The sequence below is a fragment of the Hippopotamus amphibius genome, chromosome 2 (assembly GCF_030028045.1).
Source record: "Hippopotamus amphibius kiboko isolate mHipAmp2 chromosome 2, mHipAmp2.hap2, whole genome shotgun sequence".
Classification (NCBI taxonomy): domain Eukaryota; kingdom Metazoa; phylum Chordata; class Mammalia; order Artiodactyla; family Hippopotamidae; genus Hippopotamus; species Hippopotamus amphibius.
Window position 1 is genome coordinate 205,267,665 of NC_080187.1, and position 24,385 is coordinate 205,292,049.

General features: G+C 36.4%; 1 protein-coding gene across 15 annotated transcripts in view; it reads right to left on the minus strand.

Moving 5' to 3' along the window:
* HERC1 (HECT and RLD domain containing E3 ubiquitin protein ligase family member 1) overlaps nt 1–24,385 on the minus strand; it is a 210,247-nt gene that overhangs the window by 149,048 nt on the left and 36,814 nt on the right. For all 15 annotated transcript variants that reach the window (XR_009051410.1, XM_057722762.1, XM_057722765.1 and 12 more), the window contains one exon: nt 3,001–3,956. Coding sequence is in view for 14 of the 15 variants with exons in the window: in XM_057722762.1 (XP_057578745.1) it covers nt 3,001–3,930 (930 nt within the window). In the remaining variant the exon portion in view is untranslated. The remainder of the gene's footprint in view (nt 1–3,000; nt 3,957–24,385) is intronic.

The window sequence follows — 24,385 nt, forward strand, 5'->3', positions numbered from 1 at the left end:
CAATTGATGTTATGTCTCTCCCTCTAACTTCTAGCTTGGGAATAAGTTTTGTCCCAGCTGTTCACGAGCAGAGAATCTTAAGACAGAGGGGATCAGGTCAGGATGAGGTCCAGTGTACCAGGAGAGGCTCTAGATATTTTATGAGTTCTCAGACAGCACTGTAAAGTGTAAGAAATATGGATTCTGGAGACCAAAAGCATCAGACCCTATCACTTACTGTACAACAAAGAATAATAAATACAAAATTCAAGTAAATAACCACCTAATTCCCCTAAAACCTAACTGAAACTTAATTAACTCAATCTAATGTAGGCCTGTGGTGATTTTGGGAGAGCCAAACTAAGTCACACAAACATACAAGATTCTTCCCCAGAATATATCCAGAATTCTGAGGAAAGCTACCTGAGGTACCCTCATCCCAACAGAAAGTTACAATATAGATACAGCCTAGGAGGGTAAGGAGAGAGGCACCTTCTGCCTAGATGTATTTGACATTTTGTCCAGAAATGAAAGAGATCAAGTGGAGGGAAAATTGGAAATCTAGCAATAAAATAAGTTTATATTTTATATCTACTTTAAGGCAGGACTTCATGGAAAAAAAATAAGTCAATTTAACATAAACAGGGTAAAAGATGCATATAGTAGTCAGAAAAAACATGGGCTTCGTAGACAGACTAGGAGTTGTAACAATTGGTTAACGTAGTGCCTGGCCCATCAGTACTTAATCAGAAGCATGCATTATACTTTCAGTTCTTTTGCCAAATAGATGTGTAAATTTAAGATAAGGATAAATAATATCTACCTTACAGATTAACATGATAACCGAATGAGACAGTGCTTCTAAAAAGCACCTGGTAGGTAGTAGGCACTCAACGAAGATTAGAGTTCTTCCTCCCTTATTCCAGGTATTGGGAAGCAGTAAGTAGAATCCAAAAAATGAATGGGATGGTTTACTATAGGTTAATTAAATGAATATTAAAACACATTATATAGGTGGTAAATATATTTACTGTAAAGATTTCTTATAAGCTTACAGAGCCAATTTAAACTTATAGCCAAATATGCATACAAACCTATTTCCAACACGCTAAAAGACGATGCGCCTAAACAGATACTGAGAAAAGCAATTCCGTTTTTTGGGGCACCCTCTTCCCACTAAGGAACAATACTGCAGGATAAGGCCTTAGAGGATAAGGTGGGGAAGAGGCCTCTGCCCCAGGATATTTAGCATTTTGGTTAAAAAGGAAATACACCATGGGCAAGCATACAATCATGTAAGTAGACTGTGCAATAATTAATATCTTTTCTTTGTAACAAAGGCAATGCAAAATACTGTAAAATGAAGAAGTAACCCCTCACAGAAATATTGACATGTGACCATGAATAGGTACATTATTTTAGGTCATCAAATGGCATCACGTATTTGAAAACGGTATAAATTTAGAGAATGTTACCAGAAAGTATTAAGAACTGGAAAATAAAATGAGAAAAACAGATATGCAAGTGAGTGAGTTTAAATATTGAAAAAGAAACCACAAGAGGCCTAACTGGCTTTCACAGCTGTTACCTCAAACTCTTCTTACTTAGATCATTGCATCTGTGGCTCTAGGTTTCTACCTCAGGTAAAGATCTTAGGGCCCTTGTCAACATTCCAGATTTTGAACAAAGCACCACAGGCTTTTCTTGTCTAAATTTTATTTAACATTAAGAAACTCAAATTTTCATAGATCTAATAATCTCAAATCTCTAAGTACTTACTTACAACAAAATTATTTGTAAAAAAAATGACCCAATATTTACCATTCAGTTTACGAGGACAAAACATAAGCCAGGTGAAAATTTAAATGCCTTGGTTTGAAAATAAATTTAATGTAAATGTTTTTTATGAAACATTCCTGTCAATCCAAGAGCTCCCCACTTTTGGGGGCGGGGAGTGGGGGAGGGTATGGGGGATCGTGAAACATACATACATAATTTACAAGTGGCATTTTTGATTATTTAAACTTAATAAATTTGTTAATTGATATTTGGTAATAAAATACACCAAAAAGGCTGATGAATGTAAGCCAACAGAAATTAAGTCATTTATAAGTGTTTCAGTCTTTATATTCCAAATTTGTATTCTTATTTCCAACTTTTATTCTTGGTTTTCACAGAAACATTAAATTTCAATCTCAGAAATTCTTGAAATTGATCAAACTGTGCTATATTTTACTGTTTATTCTTTAATGTGGTATCCAAAGTTAGTTCCTTTATGATAGTCAAGCAATTAAGTTCCTTCATGAACAATACATTCATTATAGATCTAGTATGTATGCTCAGTTTATCACTTCCCTCCATTCAGGTCTCTGCTCAAATGTCACAATTCAGAGACTTCCCTGACCACATTAACTAAAATACCACACCTTTCCCCCCTCCCCAATCTCTGCTTGAGCCTATCATTTTGTATTCCCTTTCCCTCCCTTATTTTAATTCTTAGGACTTCACACTACTTGAAATTTATATTTATTGTCTGATTAGCCTACTAGGCTGTTAGCTCCAAGAAACTGTATTTGTCTCTGCTGTATCCCTAGGGCCTAGGATAATACTTAGCACATAATAAATGTTTAATAAAAACTGCGAAGGATGAAATTAGAGATTTTTTTCAAAGATAAAGACACTCACTAGCCAAGGCCCCTCATTTTACATATGAGTTTACTAAAACACAGAGAAGTTAGATGAATTTCCCAAGTTCACATAGGAAGCCATAAAACTAAAACTACAATTCTGACTCTTGATTCAGTGGTCTTAACATTATACCAACCAGCCTGTCCTTGAATTACATATTCACATCAACATGTATAAAAATTTCTTCAAAGTATATAAAATATTTAACTAACCTAACAATCACCAGTAGAATTCTCAAATAATTCGCTATTACCATCAATTCATTAAAAGCTGGGTTGACATTTCCCAAAATTATTAGATAAGAATTTTAAAGCTGAGATTTATAATACGTACCAAAGAACGCCTCATCTGCATTAATATAGTCATAAAGCAGTCAAAGCTGATCATCCCTTCCTGGCTTGATAGCAGTTTGCTTCTCTCCATGGAACTTACAACTGCTGAAGCCCCCAAGGCCATTTCTATCCATTCAAGGAGATACCGCAAAGAACCTCGTTGAGCTGCTAAACCAAGCAGCAACTCAGAAGCTAACCTACGACCTAAAGTGTCTGCACCAGAATTGGGAATAGTTACTCCTTTAAGAAATGTTGTTACTTGTGATAAGCAATCCAAGCCCATAGGTGGAATCTTGCTTTCATTTGCTAAAGATAATGGTGGCAAAGAGCTCACAACTTCAATTGCAGTATGAATAACGTCATTGCAAAGACTGAGACCAGGTCCCGACACAGGCATCATCCAACTTTGTCTCAGAAGTGCAAATAATAAACTTAGACCAGTTCGAACACCCATTTCTATAAGTGCATCAGTGCTTGACCGGGGACGTTCACTAACAGAATGGACATCTGCTGAACCAGAGCTGCTCTCCGGAGAATGCTGCTGCTGTTTCACTTTGCCTTTGTCGTGGTATTTATTAGAAAGTGCATAGAAGACACGCTGGAGTACAAGCAATCGTTTTCGAAGTGCCCCAGCAAATGGGGAATCTGAACATACCATCTTCGCTAGTGCTAGCTGACTGCTAAGAAGGGCATCCAAATAGTGGTCCTGTTCATCACTTGAAAGAGACTCACGTTCAAAGTCTGGCAACTGTGGTCCTTTGAGGCACAAAACTTGTTGGGGCAAAGGTACTACTTCCTTATTACTGACCAGTTTAGAAAAGAGAACAGCAACACCCTCTCTTGTAGCAATAGATTCACTGTCCTCTGTAATCCAGGAGCTGTTGAGGTGTTCAAGCCATTTCAGTTTCACTGGTGGAACCATAGTTGCCATGTTGATTTACTCTTCAGCCATCAGTTCTATACAGAGAGAAGAAAAAGCAGTCAAATTTCTGAACTTCCATCATGTATTACAGTTAGTGATTTCAAACTGGTGAAACACAAAGTCTGGACTTCAGTTAACAGTAATGTACTGTTAATATTTTAGCTTCAGTAAATGTACTGTGGTTATTTAAGATGTTAATATCAGGGAGAAATGGGTGAAAGGCATATGGGAACTCTGTACTATCTTTGCAACTTTTATGTAAGTCTAAAATTATCCCAAAATAAAAAGTTTATTTTAAAAATTAGTGATTTATGTACCTTTACTCTTCGGGTTCTGGTCCCACTGTCAGTATTAACAGTGGGTTCTACACGATGATGGACCCCAAATTTATATCTCTAGGCCTCTCCTCTGAATTTCAAACTCATATATGTAATTGTCCACTTGACCTCTTCAAACATAGACACCTAATAGGCATCTCAAACTTAACATATTCAAAATTGAATTCCTAATCCAACATTTCCACCACACCCACCCAACCTTGTTCCTCCTGCAGAATTTCTCATTTCAATAAATGACAACTCTATCCCTCTATTTCCTTTAGCTAAAAGCCTTGGGAGTAAAAATGTTTTAAAACAAAAACAAAAAACAAACAAAAATAACAGCCTTGGGAGTCATCATTGATTCTTCCCTCTCTTACATTCCAAACTCAATTAGTCAACTCTTCTCTTAAAATTAGCCAGAATCCAAACAGTTCCCACACCGTTCCATTGCTAAAACCCTGGTCCAAGCCATCATCTCTTGAATCACTGAAGAAGCCTTCTTACTGGTCTCCCTGACTGTACTGAGGAACTGCAGTGACTCCAAAAGGGCAGGAATGTTTTTGTATATTTTGTTTACTGCTGTATTCTGGCACATGGTAAGTGCTCAATAAGTATTTGTTGATCAAAAGTACTTAGAAACTAAGTTTGCTGGGATAAGATATTAACAGGACATATATCCTGCAAAGGACTATCATCCAAGATACATTAAGAACTCCTAAAACTCAATAATAAAAAGACAACCTAATTTTTTAAATGGTCAAAAAAGATGTGAACAAAACTTCACCAAAGATACGTGATTGGCCAATAAGCACAAGAAAAGGGCTCAACATCATTATTTATCAGAAAAATGCCAATTAAAAACACAAAGAAATACTAATACACATCCACAAGGATAAAAATTAATAAGGCTGACAATACCAAATGTCAGCAAGGATGCAGGGCAACCAGAACTCTTACAAACCATTTCTGGAAATGTAAAATTGAACAGCCATTTTAGGAAGACATCTGGTAGCTTCTTATAAAACTAAACATATATCTACTCAGACCCAACAATTCCTCTCCTACAGATTCACCCATAAGAAAACATATGTCCATAAAAAGACAACACTAAACAGTGGTTGCCCCTAGATGGTGAGGGCATGAATAGACTGGGAAGGGCATCAGAGAATTTCCTGAGGTGATGGTAATGTTGGATTACAAAGGCTTATACATTTGTCACAACTCAGTGAATATACATTTAAGATTTTTATGTCACTGCATGTAAATTTTACCTTAATAAATATTGAACTCCAGTTGATATACATATTGAAGTATATTTAGGGGGAAGTATACTGATGTGTGTAATTTACTTTGAAATACACCAAATAATAAGATGCATTCATATGTGTATGTAAAGATATATACATGCATATACACACACATACATATGGATAGAGGTGATAAAACAAGTATAATAAAATATTAACGGCAGAATCTCAGTGGTGAGTATATATGTCTGTTCATTTTAAAATCTTCCAGCTTTGCTGTATGTTTGAAATTTTTCATCATAAAATACTGCATGGGAGTCGGGACTAACTCTTGTGTTTCAAGCAAGTCCCCAAAATGGTAGTCATAACACTTAGTGGTAGAAAAAGATCCTTACATATTGAAAGGCATTTTATTTTCATGATATAGGTAGATCTTTAAAAAAGAGCTCTACCCAGGCTAATTAAAAGGAGTTTCCTATTTCTAAAAATGCCCTGTTAAATTCTAAATATAAAATCTACTGGTACTTTCCTTTTCAAGCTTATGATTACTATGCTTAATTTATCTTCACTAGATCCTTGGAAAGTATGTACTTGGGAGAGAGAAAATAAAACCATAAGCCTCCTTCCATTTCATTTGGCTAAAAATTTAGTAAACATTGTGCAGAGGATAAAAAAGTACCTTATTTACATCCATCCCTGCAAACCATAGGTAATTTTGCTCTTTTAAATTCTGCTAGTTTGATTGTTGTAAAGGGTTATGTTGTTGTTCTAATTTGAATCTCCCTGTTTACGAACATCTGAACAGCACATGCATATTGGTCATCTGGACATATTCGTCTGGGAAATGCTTATTCATGTCCTTCTAGTCACGTATTTTTCTATTGGATAATTTTTCTTGTCAATTTGTAAAAGGTTTTTGTATTTTACCATTGTCCTCAACACTGCAAATATTTCTTCTAAATCTATCTTTTGCATATATACAAACCTTTTCATTTATAGCTCCTGCTTTCCATTCTTGGTTAAAAATTACCCCAACATCCCTATGCCCTTACACATGAATTCTAAGATTATACAGGTATTCACCTAGATTTTCTTGAGGTTTTTTTGTAATATTTTTAATACATCTTTATTAGAGTATAATTGCTTTACAATGTTGTGCTAGTTTCTGCTGTACAACAAAGTGACTCAGCTATATGTATACATATATCCCTATATCTCCTCCCTCTTGAGCCTCCCTTCCACCCCTCTAGGCTGTCATAAAGGACCAAGCTTATCTCCCTGTGTATGCAGCAGCTTCCCACTAGCTATCTATTTTACCTTTGGTAGTGTATATATGTCAATGCTACTGTCTCACTACATCCCAGTTTCCGCTTCCTCACCCTGTGTCCTATAGTCCACTTTCTACATCTGCATCTTTATTCCTGCTCTGCCACTCTGTTCATCAGTACCATTTTTCTATATTTCATATACATGTGTTAGCATACGATATTTGTTTTTCTCTTTCTGACTTACTTCATTCTGTATGACAGACTCTAGGTCCATCCACTCTGACGTATTTTTGATTGTTTTACACATGAGTCTTTAAATGAATTTTATATTTATCTGGAATTTTAGTAAGTTCTACATACAGGGTGTAAAATTGGATTCCAATTTTACTGTTTCCAGATATATAGCTAATTATGCCACCATTATATATTAAGTAATCCAGGACTTCCAAGACAACTGAGGACATGCATAGTTACATCCCCAAATTTCTTCCCAAACAGTAAGGAAAAATTAAATTCCACATAAAACCACACCCACAGCATAATTCGAAGATATAGAATGACAAAACTGCAAATTAACTGTAAAAAAAGAAATATCATCAATTCCAGTGCACACATTCTCACCTCCAACAGCCACAAGGCTTTGTGCAAGCAAAAGCAGACTAAGAAAATCTGTAGAAAAGAGAGAAAAGGAAGGATAGTGAAGGAGCCTAAGGGTAATTTGGAATGACTGCGAGAAAGATTAAATCCACACTAAATCTGAAAATACTGAACAAGTGTCCAGGCAGATCAGAGCACCGACTACAAGGAAAAGATTTCAAAGTATGTTTAATTTAAAGAGTCAGGCATGATTTAAAGGAGCAGGTACAATTTTAAAAGACAGGTATGATTTATACGAGCATTCCTTGAAATGCAGAGAGGAGAAAAAAAGACAAAAAAGAAGAGAGAAGCATTCTTTGATAACTGGATGGTAAAGAGTAAAAGAAAAAAGGGGCGGGGGGTGGGGTGGGGGGGGGATGTTTAGGGTTCCACAAGAGAAAATAGAACCATAAGAATGGAGAACTAACAAAGCTTCTCTAAAGCAAAAGAAACGAACTTGGACTTTGCTATATAGACAGAAGAGGGTGCCATTAAAATAGGAATAGTATTAAAAAAAACCCAATACCATAAAAATGAACAAGAAAAAAGTCCACAGAGAACTACTGCAGAAAATCAGGAAAGTTCACATACATCAACTGAGGGAAATCTTCCTGATAACACGAAAGTACAAGAAAATAAAAGTTAACAATCCAAGCAAAATTAAACACACTTAAACATTTAAGAATATAAAAAAACTTGAATCAGAAATTCAAAACCTAAAAGCAGAAAAAGACCACATAAATAAATAAACACAGTTTTTAAAGTTTTTGAAAAGGGAAGAGGCAGGGAGGGAAGAGAGGGAAAGAAAGGAAAAGAGCTGACAACTCAAAAAAGAAATGGAAGAAAAAGTCAAAATTCTCATAAATGAAGAATGAATTATAAAGTGTCCAAGGAAGAGTAGATGCAAATAAAAAGTTAGCAAGGGCAATTAAAAGGAGGAGGGGCAGGAAAACAACTATGAGAATTAAAATCTCATACACACACACACACACACACACACGAGTCAGCGAAAGTGGTGGAAACAGAAGACAAGCAAAGAAGGGCAAGTATTTGCACTACTGGATTACCTGCAAAAGTAAAACAAACAAAAAAAACAGCAGAGCTGATTTTAAAGCTACCAGACGAGAAAATCTGCCAGAAATTAAAAAAAAAAAAATCTGAATCAATACAATAAGGGCTCACAAGGTACCTGGGAAACTAACCAAGAACAATCAACTCTAAGATGCTAGCCTTGTAAATTCAAAGATTTCGATAAAATCCTCAAGACTTCCAGGCAAAATATCAAATAACATAAAAAGGCAAAAAGATGTAGACTGCCATTGGACATATTAAAACCAATCGAATAAAGAGCATACCAACAGCTTTTATAAAGCAGAACTACAGGGAGTACAAGGAAACAAAGAAACACACAAATAATGGGAGACTTTAATATACCATTCCCAGTACAAGATGGATCAAGTGGACAAAAATATGTAAGGAAATAAAAGACCTAAAGAACAAAATAATTCACTCTTTTTCCATGAATAGGATCTATTTCTGAAGTCTCTATTTTAGTCCACTTGTCCATTCTTATCCAACAGTGACTTGATTACAGTAGCTAAATGTTCTGATAACTGGTAAGACAAGTGCCTAATCTTTAAGATTATTTTATTCCATTACATGCTACCTCTCCCAAGGTAGCATGTTTTAATTTGAACTTCATTAAATATATACATTAATTTTCAGAAAATAGACATTTTTATGATAATTTGCCCACCCAAGAACACAGCATCCCTTTCTATTTGATCCAATCTTATTTTAGATTTTCTTTATATAAGTCCTGTGCCTTTTTTGATAAACTGTTTCTTAACTTTGTTTGATTTTGTGGCTACTATACATGGAATATCCCAATTTCCTTTTCTAGATAATTATTGCTATCCAGCCATCTGGTATATTCATACACTTTTTCAAATTACACAAGGATAGAGATGAATCAAAGAAACAAAACACATAAAGGGACAGAAAATGAAGAAAGCAAAGAAGTATTAAAAGATAAAACAGAAAAAAGGTCAGCTATAAGACTAAGTATATCTACTACATCACTATCAGCAAAACTCATCTATTAATACCAAAGACTGACACCAAAAAAAAAAAAAATTCTATATGGTATCTGAACAAAACACAGGTACAGTTATTTATAATCTGTTATAAATTAAATATACATAACAATAAGATCTAATAAGTAAATTTTATTTAAAATATATATGCTATCTATAAGAGAGAGATGTAAAACAAAGTGATTTGGAAAGGTTAAAGATAAAATGTAGGGTAATACTTTAACAAGCAAATTCAACCCCCCCCAAAAAAAGTATTACTTATTAATAATATGTAACAACTGGGACAAAAAGAGTTACTCGGTAATAAACAGTATAATCACTACCAACATATAACTGTCACAAACGTTTATATACAAGCACAGTAATGAAATACATGAAGAAAAAAACCAAAGAAAATACAGGGACAGAGTGGCAACCACAGTAATAGTCAGACTTAATTCCTTGACAAATACAACAGTATGTAAACCACTGATTATGAATCTATTGTCAGACCATGAATCCCCATGTGAGTCTGATGAAAGCTGAGAATCCTGACTCCCCCAAGAATAAAACTCTTATGCACATACTCACAGATGGCCTGAAGTCATCCACGTATGCTGAACTGATAAGATATTATGGACATTCTAAAATAGTTTATTTGTGCCAGTGAAAAAATTTTAAAAACGGACTGTATTTCAACAAATTATTCCAAAATCTAGGTATAATTTAGACCGTATCTCTAAGCAGTGAAACCAGGACTTCCCTGGTGGTCCAGCAGTAAAGAACCTGCTTTCCAATGCAGGGGATGCAGATTTGATCCCTGGTCAGGAAACTAATACCCCACACGCCGCAGGGCAACTAAGCCCACATGCCACAACTATTGAGCTCCTGCGCCTCAATGAGAGCCCACATGCTGCAAACTACAAAGCCCATGCACCCTGGAGCCCATGCCTCACCTAGAGAGAGAAAACCTGCAACTCAGCAACAGAGAAGCCCGCAGGCCGCAACGAAAGACCCCACATGCCTCAATGAAGATCCCACGTGTGCAACTAAGACCCGATGCAGCCAAAAATAATATTTTTTTAAAAAATTATGATTCAATACATCCAAATTATGATCCTAATATTTTTTTTTAAAAAGCAGTGAGGACTTCCTAAGTGGCGCAGTAGTAAAGAATCTGCCTGCCAATGGAGAGGACACCGGTTCAAGCCCTGCCCTGGGAAGATCCCACATGTCATGGAGCAACTAAGCCTGTGCGCCACAACTATTGAGCCTGTGCTCTAGAGCCCATGAGCCACAACTACTGAGCCCATGAGCCACAACTATTGAGCCCATGTGCCACAACTATTGAAGCCCACCCACCTAGGGCCCGTGCTCCAAAACAAGAGAAGCCACTACAATGAGGAACCTGCACACCACAATGAAGCGTAGCCCTCGCTCTCAGCAACTAGAGAAAGCCTGTGTGCAGCAATGAAGACCCAACACAGCCAATAAATAAATTAAATAAATAAATAAATTTATTAAAAAAGCAGTGAAACCAAAAAGGACTTACAGAAACTATTTGCGAGATACAGTATTAAATTAAAAAAGTAAAACTACGTATTCATATTTAGTATAATAACTCATATGTAATAACATATTTATATTTAACAGGATTTAAATATGCATGTATGCTCATAAATGCATAAACTCTAGAAGGATACACAAAAAAACTAGGAACACTAGTTGCCTCTTGGGGGAGGGAACCTGGGTTACTGAGAGATAGGAGTAGGAAAGATACTACTATTCATTACATAACCTTTTGAATTTCATATACATGCATTTGTTACCTATGTAAATTTTTTAAATGGTTCATTTTTATATAAAGGAAAGAAAACCAAATCATGGCAAAAAGCCAATTTTTTGGAAACTAGCTCTTTTCTAAAAAGTTTTTTAAGCAAAAAGGGAAAGAAAAAAAGGGATATCACAGTACTTCTCTGGCAGCCCTGTGGTTAAGGCTCCGAGCTTCCAGTGCAGGAGGCACAGCTTCAGTCCCTGGTTGGGGAACTAATATGCCACATGTCATGGGGTGCAGCCAAAAAAAATCAGGGGCGGGGGAGTGGGGATTTCATATTATCTAGAAAAGTACATAAAAACATTATACATCAAAATCAACAGAATACAGGTAAAGTTCACTCAAAAAAATACACAAATACTTCATTTCTAGATAATAATTAAATGAATTAATAATTCAATTCATCGGGACCTCCATGGTGGCAGAGTGGTTAAGAATCCGCCTGCCAGACTTCCTAGGTGGCACACTGGTTAAGAATCCGCCTGCCAATACAGGAGACACGGTTCGAGCCCTACTCTGGGAAGATTCCACATGCCACAGAGCAACTAAGCCCGTGTGCCACAACTATAGAGCCTGTGCTCTAGAGCTCATGAGCCACAACTACTGAGCCCATGTGCCGCAACTACTGAAGCCCACGTGCCTAGAGCCCGCGCTCCACAACAAGAGAAGCCACTACAATAGGAGCCCATGCACCACAATGAAGAGTGGCCCCTGCTTGCCGCAACTAGAGAAAGCCCATGTGCAGCAAAGAAGACCCAACACAGCCAATAAATAAATAAAATAAATAAATAAATTTATTTAAAAAAAAAAAGAATCCGCCTGCCAATGCAGGGCATACGGTTCGATCCCTGGGCGGAGAAGAACCCATATGCCATGGAGCAACTAAGCTCATGCTGAGCCTGTGCTCTAGAGCGCACAAGCCACAACTACTAAAGTCTTCGTACCTTGAGCCCGTGCTCCACAACAAGAGAAGCCACCTCACTGAGAAGCCCACACATCGCAACAAAGAGTAGCCCCTGCTTGCCATAACTAGAGAAAAAAAGCCCCCACGCAACAACGAAGACCCAACTAAGCCAAAAATAAAAAATAAATTTAAAAATTTAAAAATTCAAGCCATGGGACTTCCCTGGTAGTCCACTGGGTTAAGACTCTGAGCTCCCAATTTAGGGGGCCCAGGTTCGATCCTTGGTCGGGGGACTAGATCCCACATGCATGCCACAACTAAGAGCCCGTGTGTTACAATTAAACATGCTGCAACAAAGACCACCGTGCCACAATGAAGACCACCGTGCTGCAACTAAGACCTGGTGCAACCAAAATTAAAAAAAAAAAAAGAAAGAAAGAAAATTCAAATCAGAATTAGAAAAACAACAAAATAAGCTTTAAGAAGGGATAATAAAGATATAAAAATAGAAAAGACACAAAAACAAGTACTGATATCTACATTTCAGAGATGATTCTTTGGGGGAAAAATGAACAAAACAATCAGAGAACCTAAGATACTCAATAAACAAGTAAAAACCATAAGGTATTCAATATTATGAATAAGAATGGAAACACAGCTATGGAAACTAGTTTAATGGTTACTCAAAAAGTTAAACACAGAGTTACCACATATGACCCAGCAATTCCACTCTTAAGTCTATACCCAAAAGAACTGAAAACATATGTTTGTAGGAAACTTGTATAAAAACATTCACAACATATTTATTCATAATAGCCAAAAAGTGGACCCAAATGCCATCAACAGATGAATGAGTAAACAAAATGTTTATCTATGCAATGCAATGGAATATTATTCAGTCAAAAAAAGGAATGAGATACTGATACCTACTGTAATATGACTGAGCCTTAGTAACATTATGCTAAGTGAAAGAAGCTATACGTAAAAAGCCACATATTGTATGATTCTTTTTACATGAAATGTCCCAGAATTGGCAAATGCACAGAAACAAAAAGAAAGTCATTGCCAGGAGCTAGTGGGAGGGGAAAATAAGGAGAAACTGCTTAATGAGTAAGGGGTTTTACTCTGGAGTAATGAAAACATTTGGAACTAGATAGAGATGGTGGTGGCACAATATTGAGAAGTACAACTGAATTACTCACTTTAAAATGGTTGTGTGTTATGTGAATTTCAAATCAATAAATTACTGGAAAAAAACAAAACAGTATGGCAGGAAGTGCTTCCCCAAAATGAATTTAGGATATGTTATCAAAAGAAGGCAGAAGGGCCCCTTATCAGGTACTGTGGACTAATCATTATGCCACAGAACATCAGGGAGTAGACTCCTGGATCCACATGTCACACCTAAAGAAACACCAAAGCCCAGCTAGAACTGCACACCATCTGGCAACCTTGAAAGTGAAGCTCAGGATCTGAAGGAGATGATGTCTGAGGCTGACAGCTTTCCCAAGATGTCTAGACCAGGCCTGTATACCTTTTTTTCCAATATTGTCTCTTACCTTGTTTTATCTCTCCCTTCCATGGAAGGATAATGCCCTCATCTGTATTTCCCAATCCCTTGCAAAAGGGGGAACCTCTCTGATTGCTGGATTTGCCAAAGAAAAACCTCAGTCCATCCAAGATAGCAAAGATTCTTTGGTTCACTCTATAAGAAATATCACCAGGGTTCCATATGCTGCTGCCAGTTCAAACTGTTCCATGAGCCCATTTTATAGAGTCAGTGTTAAGCCCACCTAAACTTATTCCTTGCTTCAATCTGACCCAATCCTGAGATGGGAAACAAGATATTTTGAATACCTGCATAAAAGGTTCTGTGGAGTTGCCAAGTCCACTCATTTGTAAACTTGTTGACATATCTACGTTATCTAGGTAACCTCTCAGTGTGTAACAACATAACATCTGAGCCTTGGTTGAGTAATGCTAACACCTCTATGTCTATGTAATGAATGAATCTACAGATACTATCATTTCTGCAGGTGCCTTATGTACACCCCCAGTTACACCTGCATATGTTTTGGGAATGACCTTTATGCTTGGGGACTCTGCTGCCTTGATACCTGAGAATACAAGGACAGTGTGCCATTGCTGTATTCACTGTCCTATTCTCCCTACATAACCAAACAGAAGTCTCTCACTGGTTTGTTCCGTTAAGCCTCTATAATCGCCTTAGACAAGAACCTCCAAGAGGCGTAATTCTGGCTTTGCTTCCATAGGGAGCGCTTTCCTCCCGTGTAACAGAGTGAGCGCCAACGAACAAATAATCTGGAATCTCTCCCTAAAATTAGGAGAGCTAGCTGACTTCATAGCCAACACAGCTTCCCTCAACAGTGGTTGCTTAACCCACTGACCAAGTTTTGGATAACTGCATAGCCCCTGATTACCTACTTGCTGAGTAAGGAGGCATCTGAACAATAGCAAACATCCTTTGTTGCACTTGAATAAATGTCTCTGGGGGAGTAGAGAAACAAATAAAGAGCAAGAACATTGGTTACAGCAAATTTCACCTAATAACCTGCTGTCTTTTGATTTATTCAGCTGGTTACCTTCAGGTCTGGGCTGCTGGTTTAGAACTACCCTGTAAACTGGGTTTACCATGTTGTTTTTAATTCTGTTCTGTACACTTGCTATTAAGTTCTGCACCTATTGCTTATCAAACCTTTATAAAAATTACATACCTAACAAGATGATTCTAACTCAGTGCTTTGAGATAATGACTTGTGACCAACACGTAATTTTAAAAAGAAACACACAAGAGTTCTCCCTACCACTTTTCCTTGTTACTCAAATGTGACCTCACGAGGGTTCTGATTTGTGTACTTTCCCACCAACGTGAGACATGACAACCAGGGAAGGTCCTTCCTGGCAGAGAGGGATAAACACTCCATGTGAGATCCTAACTCTTGATCAGCAATGCTTTCTAGAAAAGATCTTGATCAAAAGGGGAAAATGTGAAATTAAAGAAATCTCAGTTAAAACTGAAGTCAGGACACACCTGTAGGGGGAGCTCTCATATCCCACTATGCATAGTCAATTATTCCAAACAAGAAGAGACGTGTGCCTACATGTCCAATAAGAAGGTGATGCCTACTTTACCATCTAGCAGGTAGAAGAAAACTTCTCTTTGCCTGACAGCAGCTCAGTCAATCAAATACTGTAACAGACCTCTGGAGTCCATGTACCACAACTAGAGAGTCCGCACACCACAACTACTGAGCCCACATGCTCCAGAGCCACACACCACAACTAGAGAAGCCCGTGTACCACAAAAAAGAGCCCGTGCACTGAAATGAAAGATCCCGCGTGCCACAATGAAGATCCTACATGCCACAACTAAGACCCAATGCAGCCAAATAATAAAAGTTTTAAAATTAAAAATAAAAAAATAAAAAACAATTATCATTAAAAAAAAATACTGTAGCAGGCCAACCAATGAGAAGCCTCCATACTCTGAACTCCCACATTCCTCCAATGGACTCTTTGGTTATTACAACTCCTTCCAACTCCACCCTTTTCCTTATAAAAGCAAGGTCCCCTTCCTTGTTCTCTGGATTTGACTATGGTCCACCATAGTTCACATAACCCAAATTGCAATTTCTCTGGCTATTTCCAAATAAACTTGCTTTTGCTGCTCAAATAACTGGCTACTATATTATTAAAATTAACAAGAACTCGATAGAGATGGTACTTATATAATATTGTGAATGTACTAAGTACAACTGAATTATTCACTTTAAAATGGTTAATTGTGTACTGTGTGAATTTCAGTTCAATAAAATTTTTTTTAAAAAGGGTGTGGCAGAAAGTGCTGCCTCAAAGTGAACTTAGGATACAATACCAAAAAAAAGACAGAATCAACAGTGAGCAATCAAATATACAGTAAAATTTATACCAAGAATGACTCTGATAGTTCAAAAAAATTAGAGGATTCCATTCCAGGTTCCTCAAATTGTGAATTCAAAGGAAAGAAACTCAAGAGCATTTAAAGAATAGAAAGTGGATCAGAATAGCTAGACAACATAAAGATGTTCATATAAAATTGAAAGAAATGAACATTAGGTTCAGAATGTGAAAAAATATTAATTTTTTGCTTCTAGTTTCCTTTTAGTTCTGTAATCTATGAGTCAACAGTGATAATTTGGGGAACAAAAAAAAGTTATCTGCACCTAGCACAAGTGTATCTCATATGTCCTCAATGAAGGATGCATTTCAAGAAAGCCAGTTTGATAGTAATTTACAGTGAATTGGAGAGCTGAAATAATACAGTAAGGATACTAACGAAATAAATCAGTAATGAGATTCAAAGAAGCTAATAATAACAAAAACCAAGCTCTGAATGTTTTAGGGAGAAATTTTTCATGCATTCAAGAAACAGACAATTCCTAAATCACTTTAAATGTTTCAGGGCTTTGAGGAAAGGGTCTCGGCTCTTAAGTAGTCGATAAAGTAACAATATACAAAGCACAAAAAATACAATTCTAACACTGCCCCCCATAAAGGCAGTTGTAAAAATTCACAACTAAAATATTAGTGAGCAAAGTGGAAAGTACTGTACATTAAAAGGTTAATAAATGGAGTATGAGGGGGGTTTATTCCAGGAATATAATGATGATGCAACATAGGCAAATCTATTAACATTGACAAAATCCATGTTATATTGTGTTTAAAAAGCATCTGATAAAATGCAAAATCCATTCCTAATTAAAATCTACTAATAAGGCAAGAATAAAGGTTTTCTTTTTTAAATGATTAAAAATTATGTATCACAAAAGAAAAACACTAGCAGCATCCGTTCTCAGAGTCAAGGACAAGAGTGCCCACTTTCATCACTAATACCAATAATGAAACTGAACAAAAACAAAATAAGTATTATATATTGTAGAAATTTTATTTGCAGGTGATATTATTGAAAACCTGAAAAATCCATCAGAAGAATCTAAATATTAAAAACAAGAGCACACGCTGCAAACAGAGAAAGCCCGTGCGCAGCAACGAAGACCCAATGCAGCCAAAAACTAAATGAGTAAATAAATAAATTTATTTTTTAAAAACTGGAAAAAAAATTAAAATTAAAAAGTGGACTTTTGAAATAAAAAAAACACCAAGAGCACAGTGAGGTAGCTGATTACATAATAAATAAAAATCAAAACTAAAAAGTACCTTGCTCTAAGTGGTCATGCCCCCTTTTGAGAGCAGCAATTCAACAGTGAGGGTGGTTCCACAGCTCTCCTGACCCTGCTGACCAACTGTCATTGAACACAGTTGAAACAGAAAATAGGAAGATGGTAGTAGCAAACCCTTGAAGACAAGGTTTTCAAAACTAAAATAGAGTTGCAATCCTGGCAGAATTAGACAAAGAGAAAAGAAGGAAACCAACCTTCAAAAAATCATCCTGGAGCTAGCACGTTCTCAAGACAACTCTCACTTAAAAAGGACGACCGGGATCATGTTGAGCAGCAGCATATTGCAGCCCAATAGAAGGCAGCTTTGCAGCACGCACAGGTGCATTCACCTGGATAACTCATAACTTAAGATGCATGAGAATTTTATTCTTTGCATTTTACCTCGCCTTGACCCATATTTGCAAAGTGACTTTGTAATATCAAATGCCAAAGCTACTATTATTCAGTGCTACATAAACTGTGAGTTTCAGAATTTTAACAAACTTTTATATTATTTCCTTCTTTAAAAGAAAGTTGTATGTAAATGAAAGCAAACAGGAGGGTAACCAGGATGATGAGCACTTTAGAAGCTGTATTATTTGAGGAACTGATTATGCCATCTGTGACTGTAACTTTTTTGTAATGCGATTTGAACACTAAATCAAACTCTGAATTGGATGGTTACATAAACTCATTCCCTAACCCTCAAAAAGTTGGACTGAGCATATCATGTCCACAGAGACTTTCGGGAATCATTACAGTACTTTAAAGACACAAGATGGTTGTTTTTTTAAATGTAAACCGATAGGTTTAAACAAGCTGCATTCATATTTGCAATTTATAGAATTGATGTCAGTGTCCCTTTTGATTTTATAGTCAACCTATCATCCTGAAATATTCTTTAACTCGTAACTAGTTTCCTTATTCTCAACTGTAAAAGAAAACCCAAGGTAAGACTGAACAACCAACCAGTCTTAAACATCTTTCATAAATACATGTTACTATAAATGTGACTAAATGCTAATAAAAACAATTATAAGAGAAAAAAACTCCAAAGTATCTTTAAATAACACTACAATAATCAGGACTTTTATATAGTGAGTAAAAAATTCCACGTAGAGTTGTAACAAACAACAGAAAATACCTAGGAATAAACTGAACAAGAAATGTGCAAAAGTTTAATTAAAAAATAACTAAAATTATACTAAACAACAAAAGAGATTCTTCTAATAAACGGAGAGCTATGCAATGTTCTTCTTAGGAAGAATCCACATTTCAGGGAGTCAATTCTCCTTCAGTTAATGTATAAAATTAATTCAATATCAATCAAAATCACCCTGGACTTTTCTAAAACTTGATAAAACGTTTCTTAAGATAGTATGTAAAATTAAATACATAGGAATTGAAAAAAAGAAAAGAAAAATATCTGAAAAAAAAAACTTAGTTTCTGATTTATTAAGATATTAAAATTTATAATGCTAGAATCACTAAACCAATGTGGTTGTGGCACAAGAATAGACAGATTACATTAGAAAATATCAACAGAAGAGAATTGAGAGTCTAGAAGGAGATTCAAGCACACAAAGGAAGTTAGAATATGATGAATGTTAGCACATGATAAAAGTGCTATTACAAGTGAATGCATACACCCTACATCCCAATGTGTACAAGAAGACAGGTTTAAGGATGTTCACTGTACTCCCTTTATAATAGGGAAAAAAATTAAATATTCATCAATGGGAAGAGATAACTAAAATGTGGTATATTCAGATAATGTCCAAGTAAAAAACTTTATACTATAGAGAAGTTAATACATACAAATCAACAAAAACAATATAACATTTTAATGTTCAAAACAATATTTAATGTTTAAGGAACACAGAAAACAATACTAGAGGGGCTTATACTGCATAAGTCAAAAGTTAAAGCTGTCAAATCTGCCAGAATTGCTGGGTTTGAATCTAGGCCATACCATTTACTGGCTATTGACCCAGCCAAGTTCCTTGATATCTCCACAGTCTTTTGCTTAAATAGAAGATTAATAAGAAAACTTCTATGGTTATCATGAGGATTAAATGAGATAACATATACACATATAAAGTTCTCAGAATCACTGCCTGGAACTCAATACACACTAAATGTACTGCTGTTATGATCACTATTATTTTGTTCATCATTGCTCCTTCTACTATATATTGGTTGTAGATACATGTGGAGATGTACACAGACGTATTTTTTTTAAGATTAGAGGGACAGATCCCCCCCCCCCCAAACTAGTGATAGTGATTGCCTTGGGGCGAGGGAGGGAGGGTGACAGGTGTCAAAGAGGACATTAACTTTGTTATGTTTTCATTCTTTTTATTTTAAAAATGGTTACATAAACATGACAAAATTTTAACATATGTTAAATGACAGTAGAAGAAACATAAGAGAGTCTTTTCTTATTTTCTGTCTATCTCTAGAGTCTTAAGTTTTCCTCAAGGAAAACCAAAAAATTTGTATGATCACACTGTTTTCAATTACAATATAATCAAAAGTGACTGGACTTCCTAGGTGGCACAGTGGTTAAGAATCCACCTGCCAATGCACAGGACACAGGTTCGATCCCTGCTCCAGGAAGCTCCCACATGCCACGGAGCAACTAAGCCCGTACATCACAACTACTGAGCCCATGTGCCACAACTACTGAAGCCCACGCACCTAGAGCCCGCACTCCACAACAAGAGAAGCCACCACAGTGAGGAGCCCATGCACCACAATGAGGAGTAGCCCCCGCTTGCCACAGCTAGAGAAAGCCCATGGGCAGCAACAAAGACCCAATGCAGCCAATAAATAAAATAAATAAATTTATTAAAAAAAAAAAATTATCACTGTCCCATTACTGTTTTAAATTAGGGTATATAAAATGCGAAGTTATCTTCATAACAGGCTTGTTTTTTGTTTGTTTGTTTTGTTTATTTGTTTATTTGTTGGCTGTGTTGGGTCTTTGTTGCTGCGCACAGGGTTTCTTCAGTTGCGGAGGGCAGGTGCTACTCTTCATTGTGGTGCGCGGGCTCCTCACTGCCGTGGCTTCTCTTGTTGCAGAGCATGGGCTCCAGTAGTTGCAGCATAGGCTCAAGAGTTGTGGCTCACGGGTTCTAGAGCACAGGCTCAATAGTTGTGGTGCATGGGCTTAGCTGCTCTGCGGCATGTGGGATCTTCCTGGAGCAGGGATCAAACCCGTGTTCCCTGCACTGGCAAGCAGATTCTTAACCACTGCGCCACCTAGGAAGCCCACAGGCTTGTTTTTATAAACAGCATTTGAACAACCAAAAAAAATCCTAAAATAAAATTTTAAGGATTTATTTTATCTATCTTGCCTCTAACTACAGCACAGAAGCTTTGAAAAACAAAAATTAAGTAACATAAGCTTAATGGTGTTTGTCCTTTTCCTCAGTCATACAGAAATCTGCCAAGTTATGGGACAAATACCATAAAGATGATATATCCATCAGCCGGCTACCTCAGACATTCTGAGATAGTTTTACTTACAATTTGTCATTTCACACATGTGATAAGCATAAATATCACGAACATAACCTTTGGGTATATTCTGACAATGCCGTTGTAAAACAGAAAGATCAATCATCAATGCAGCAAGATTTACCAAAGATAAGGGAAAGATGTTTTTTCAAAATAATTATGATCATCAGAGAGAGGTTCATAGAACAAAATACTGGGTCAAACTAATAACATTTTCAATAAAACTTTTGAGTTACTAGCTAAGTTCTGTTTAGTCCTTCCTTTAACATACTATGTTGTAAACAAACAAAAGAATAAAAATAATTTGTCAAATTACAAAATCTGGTTCCTCTAGTGCTAAAAAACATAATAAACTAAAATCAACTGGAATGTCTAAATTTTTAAAGGTGTAAGCCCCATTCACATTAGCTACAATCAAGACCCTCTCTAAATGTGAAAGGCAAGAATAAATTAATTTTACCCCTCACTAAGATAAAGAATAAAGTTAATATTTCTTCAAATATTGTATAAGAGCTAGTTTTCAGACCATCCATTTCAAAGCTAAATTATCGACTAGCTGTAGCATCTCCACTGTTGATGTCCCACAATTGTGCAAAAACTAAGCAAAATCTCTGATTTAACTCCTTTTCAGTATAGTTCTTGTTATCAGCAACAGTCAAGTTGGGACAAGGTACAACAATTGATAACTGATTTTTTTCATTTTCTCTGAAACTCCAATAAAGTATACACTAGGTTCACAAAGTTTATATCTTTATATTCGATCGAATGACATTTTCAAACTTTAATGTTTTAAGCCAGTTTATCAACCTCTTATCTTAGCTACAAAGAAGTCAAGCATGATTCAATAAATACTAGAATGGAATCAGGATTTTAAGATGCTAATAATCAAGAAATGACCTATGGTAAAATCACTTACCCTCCTCAGGGCTCATCTAAAAAATAAGGGATTCAAATGAAATCTCCAACTATCACAAGGGGTGGGGGATGCTAGTGGAGTCAACCACGTGATTAGAAAGCTGGAGCTTTCAGTCCCAACCCCTGACCTCTGGAGAAAGGAAAAGGGCTGAAGATTTAACTCAATCACCAACGGCCAATGATTTAATCAATTATTCCATGTAATGAAGCCTCTATAAAAACCCAAAAAAGGACACGGTTCAGAGAGCTCCCAGGTTGGTGAACACATGGAGATTTGGGGAGAATGCATGCTCCAAGAGGGCATGGAAGCTTCAAGCTCATTCCCCATAACTAGCCCTATGCATTTCTTCCATCTGGCTGTTTCTGGGTTATATCCTTTTATAATAAACCAGTAATCTAGTGAGTAAAATGTTTCTCTGACTTCTGTGAGCCACTCTAGCAAATTAGTTGAACCCAAGGATGAGGTCATTGGAAACTCCAATCTATAGGTAAGGTTGGTCAGAAGCACAGGTGACAACCTGGACTTGCAATTGGTGTCTAAAGGTGGGGAGAGGGTCTTATAGGACTGAGCCCTTAACCTGTAGGATTTTATACTATCTCAAAGTGTCAAACTCAGTTGAACTGTAGGACAATCACCCAGTGTTCGAGAAATGCTTGATGATGTGGAAAAAATCCACACATTAAAATTGGAATTGGAGTCAGAACTGTACATCTAATTGAAAATTCTCTCTATACTGACCCACTAGGCTAGCTTCCTTACTCAATTCTCTGATACCAGGTTCTCCCCAACTCCAGTTCATCCTCCATCATTCTACAAACCTGATGTGACTCTCTTGCTTACAGCCTCAAATAGCTATTTGGTACTTACCAGGAAAAGGCACATTGCTTTACACCAGCAACCACATTTTTACAATCAAGAATTTCCGTACCTTCCCAGTTTATCTTCTTTTACCCTCTCCCAGGAACCTATCACAAGGTCTTTCAGAACTTGAAAACTAGGCTTTCTAATTACCTAATTACATACCTCTCACTTTGAACTATAATTATTTAGGATTTTTTAAATCCCCTATTAGAAAATATCCTCCTCTTCGATAGGGACTCCATCTTAATTAGTGTGTGTGTGTGTGTTACATTTTTATTATAGTTGATTTACAATGCTGAATTAGTTTCTGCTATACAGCAAAGTGTATCAGTTATACATATACACATATCCACACTTTTTAAGATTCTTTTCCCATATAGGTCATTACAGAGTGTTAAGAAGAGTTCCCTGTGCTATACAGTAGGTCCTTATTAGTTATCTATTTTATATATAGTAGTGTGTATATGTCAATGCCAGTCTCCCAATCTATCCCTCCCCCCCAATCTTATTCAATTTGAATTCCCTAGCATGCTGCCTAGAACACTACAGTGTTTGTTAAACTAATTACAACTAATGTCTACATTAAAATAATTTTAGTTACTAAAAGAGTCACTTTCAGGCAAGTTAACTTCAAATCAGGCAGTTAATGACTGACTAAAAGCCAATTTAGGAGTTGTACAACTAAATTACAAACTCTGTAATTTAAGAGAGACAACCTCTTCTTCCTACTTCTTTTCTCAGTTCAATTCTGATACATAGTAAGTCTTCAATAACTGATGGTTATCAACAAAGTCACCATTATCATTATCCCCAACCAGATGCAGCTACCACTTATACAATATTTACACCAGCCCCCAACCTCAAGTGTAAAAGTGTAGAACGAAAGTCCAGAAAAACACAAGAACTTCTAAAAATGTAGAAGAACTCAAGTGTGTATGAAGAATAATACTGTGCTCTGCCGCTAGTATATGAAGGAGGCAATGATCCAGAAAACGTGTGTAAGAAAGTTAGGATCTCCATGGATAATAGAGGAGGTCAGAGTTACTGAGGAACTGGGGGCTTTGAATGCAAAGGAAAATATAGAATTTGAGGGAAGAGAGTAGATGGAAGGTACTGTGACAACAAAATACTACAAAATAATGGTAAGTACTTAAATTGTTAATTTAGGTAGGAAGGTAAAAGCCACCTATAAAAACCCACTGTGAAATCATACTTCAATATGATAATGAAAGCTTTTCCTTTATCCTTGTTAAGGATAGCTACAAACAAGACTAAAAGTGCAGAGGAACAAGAAGAAGTCAGAGTATTTTGTGAGCAAGTTTCAGGAACCATTCTTAAGTCTGGCTCAAGATGCTGTGAAACAGAATGAAGAGAAAACAAACCACATGATCACCTCAATAGATTCAGAAAAAGCATTTGATAAAATCCAACACCTTTTCATAGGAAAAACACCCAACAAACTAAGAATAGAAGGGAACTACCTCAGGAAGGTAGGTAGGTAAAAGCCACCTATAAAAACCCACTGTGAACATCATACTTCAATATGATACTGAAAGCTTTTCCTCTAAGATCAGGAACAAAGCAAGAATGCCCACTTTTGCTACTTCTATTCAACATAGTCCTAGTAGTTCTTGCCAGATTAATTAGGCAAGAAAAACAAGT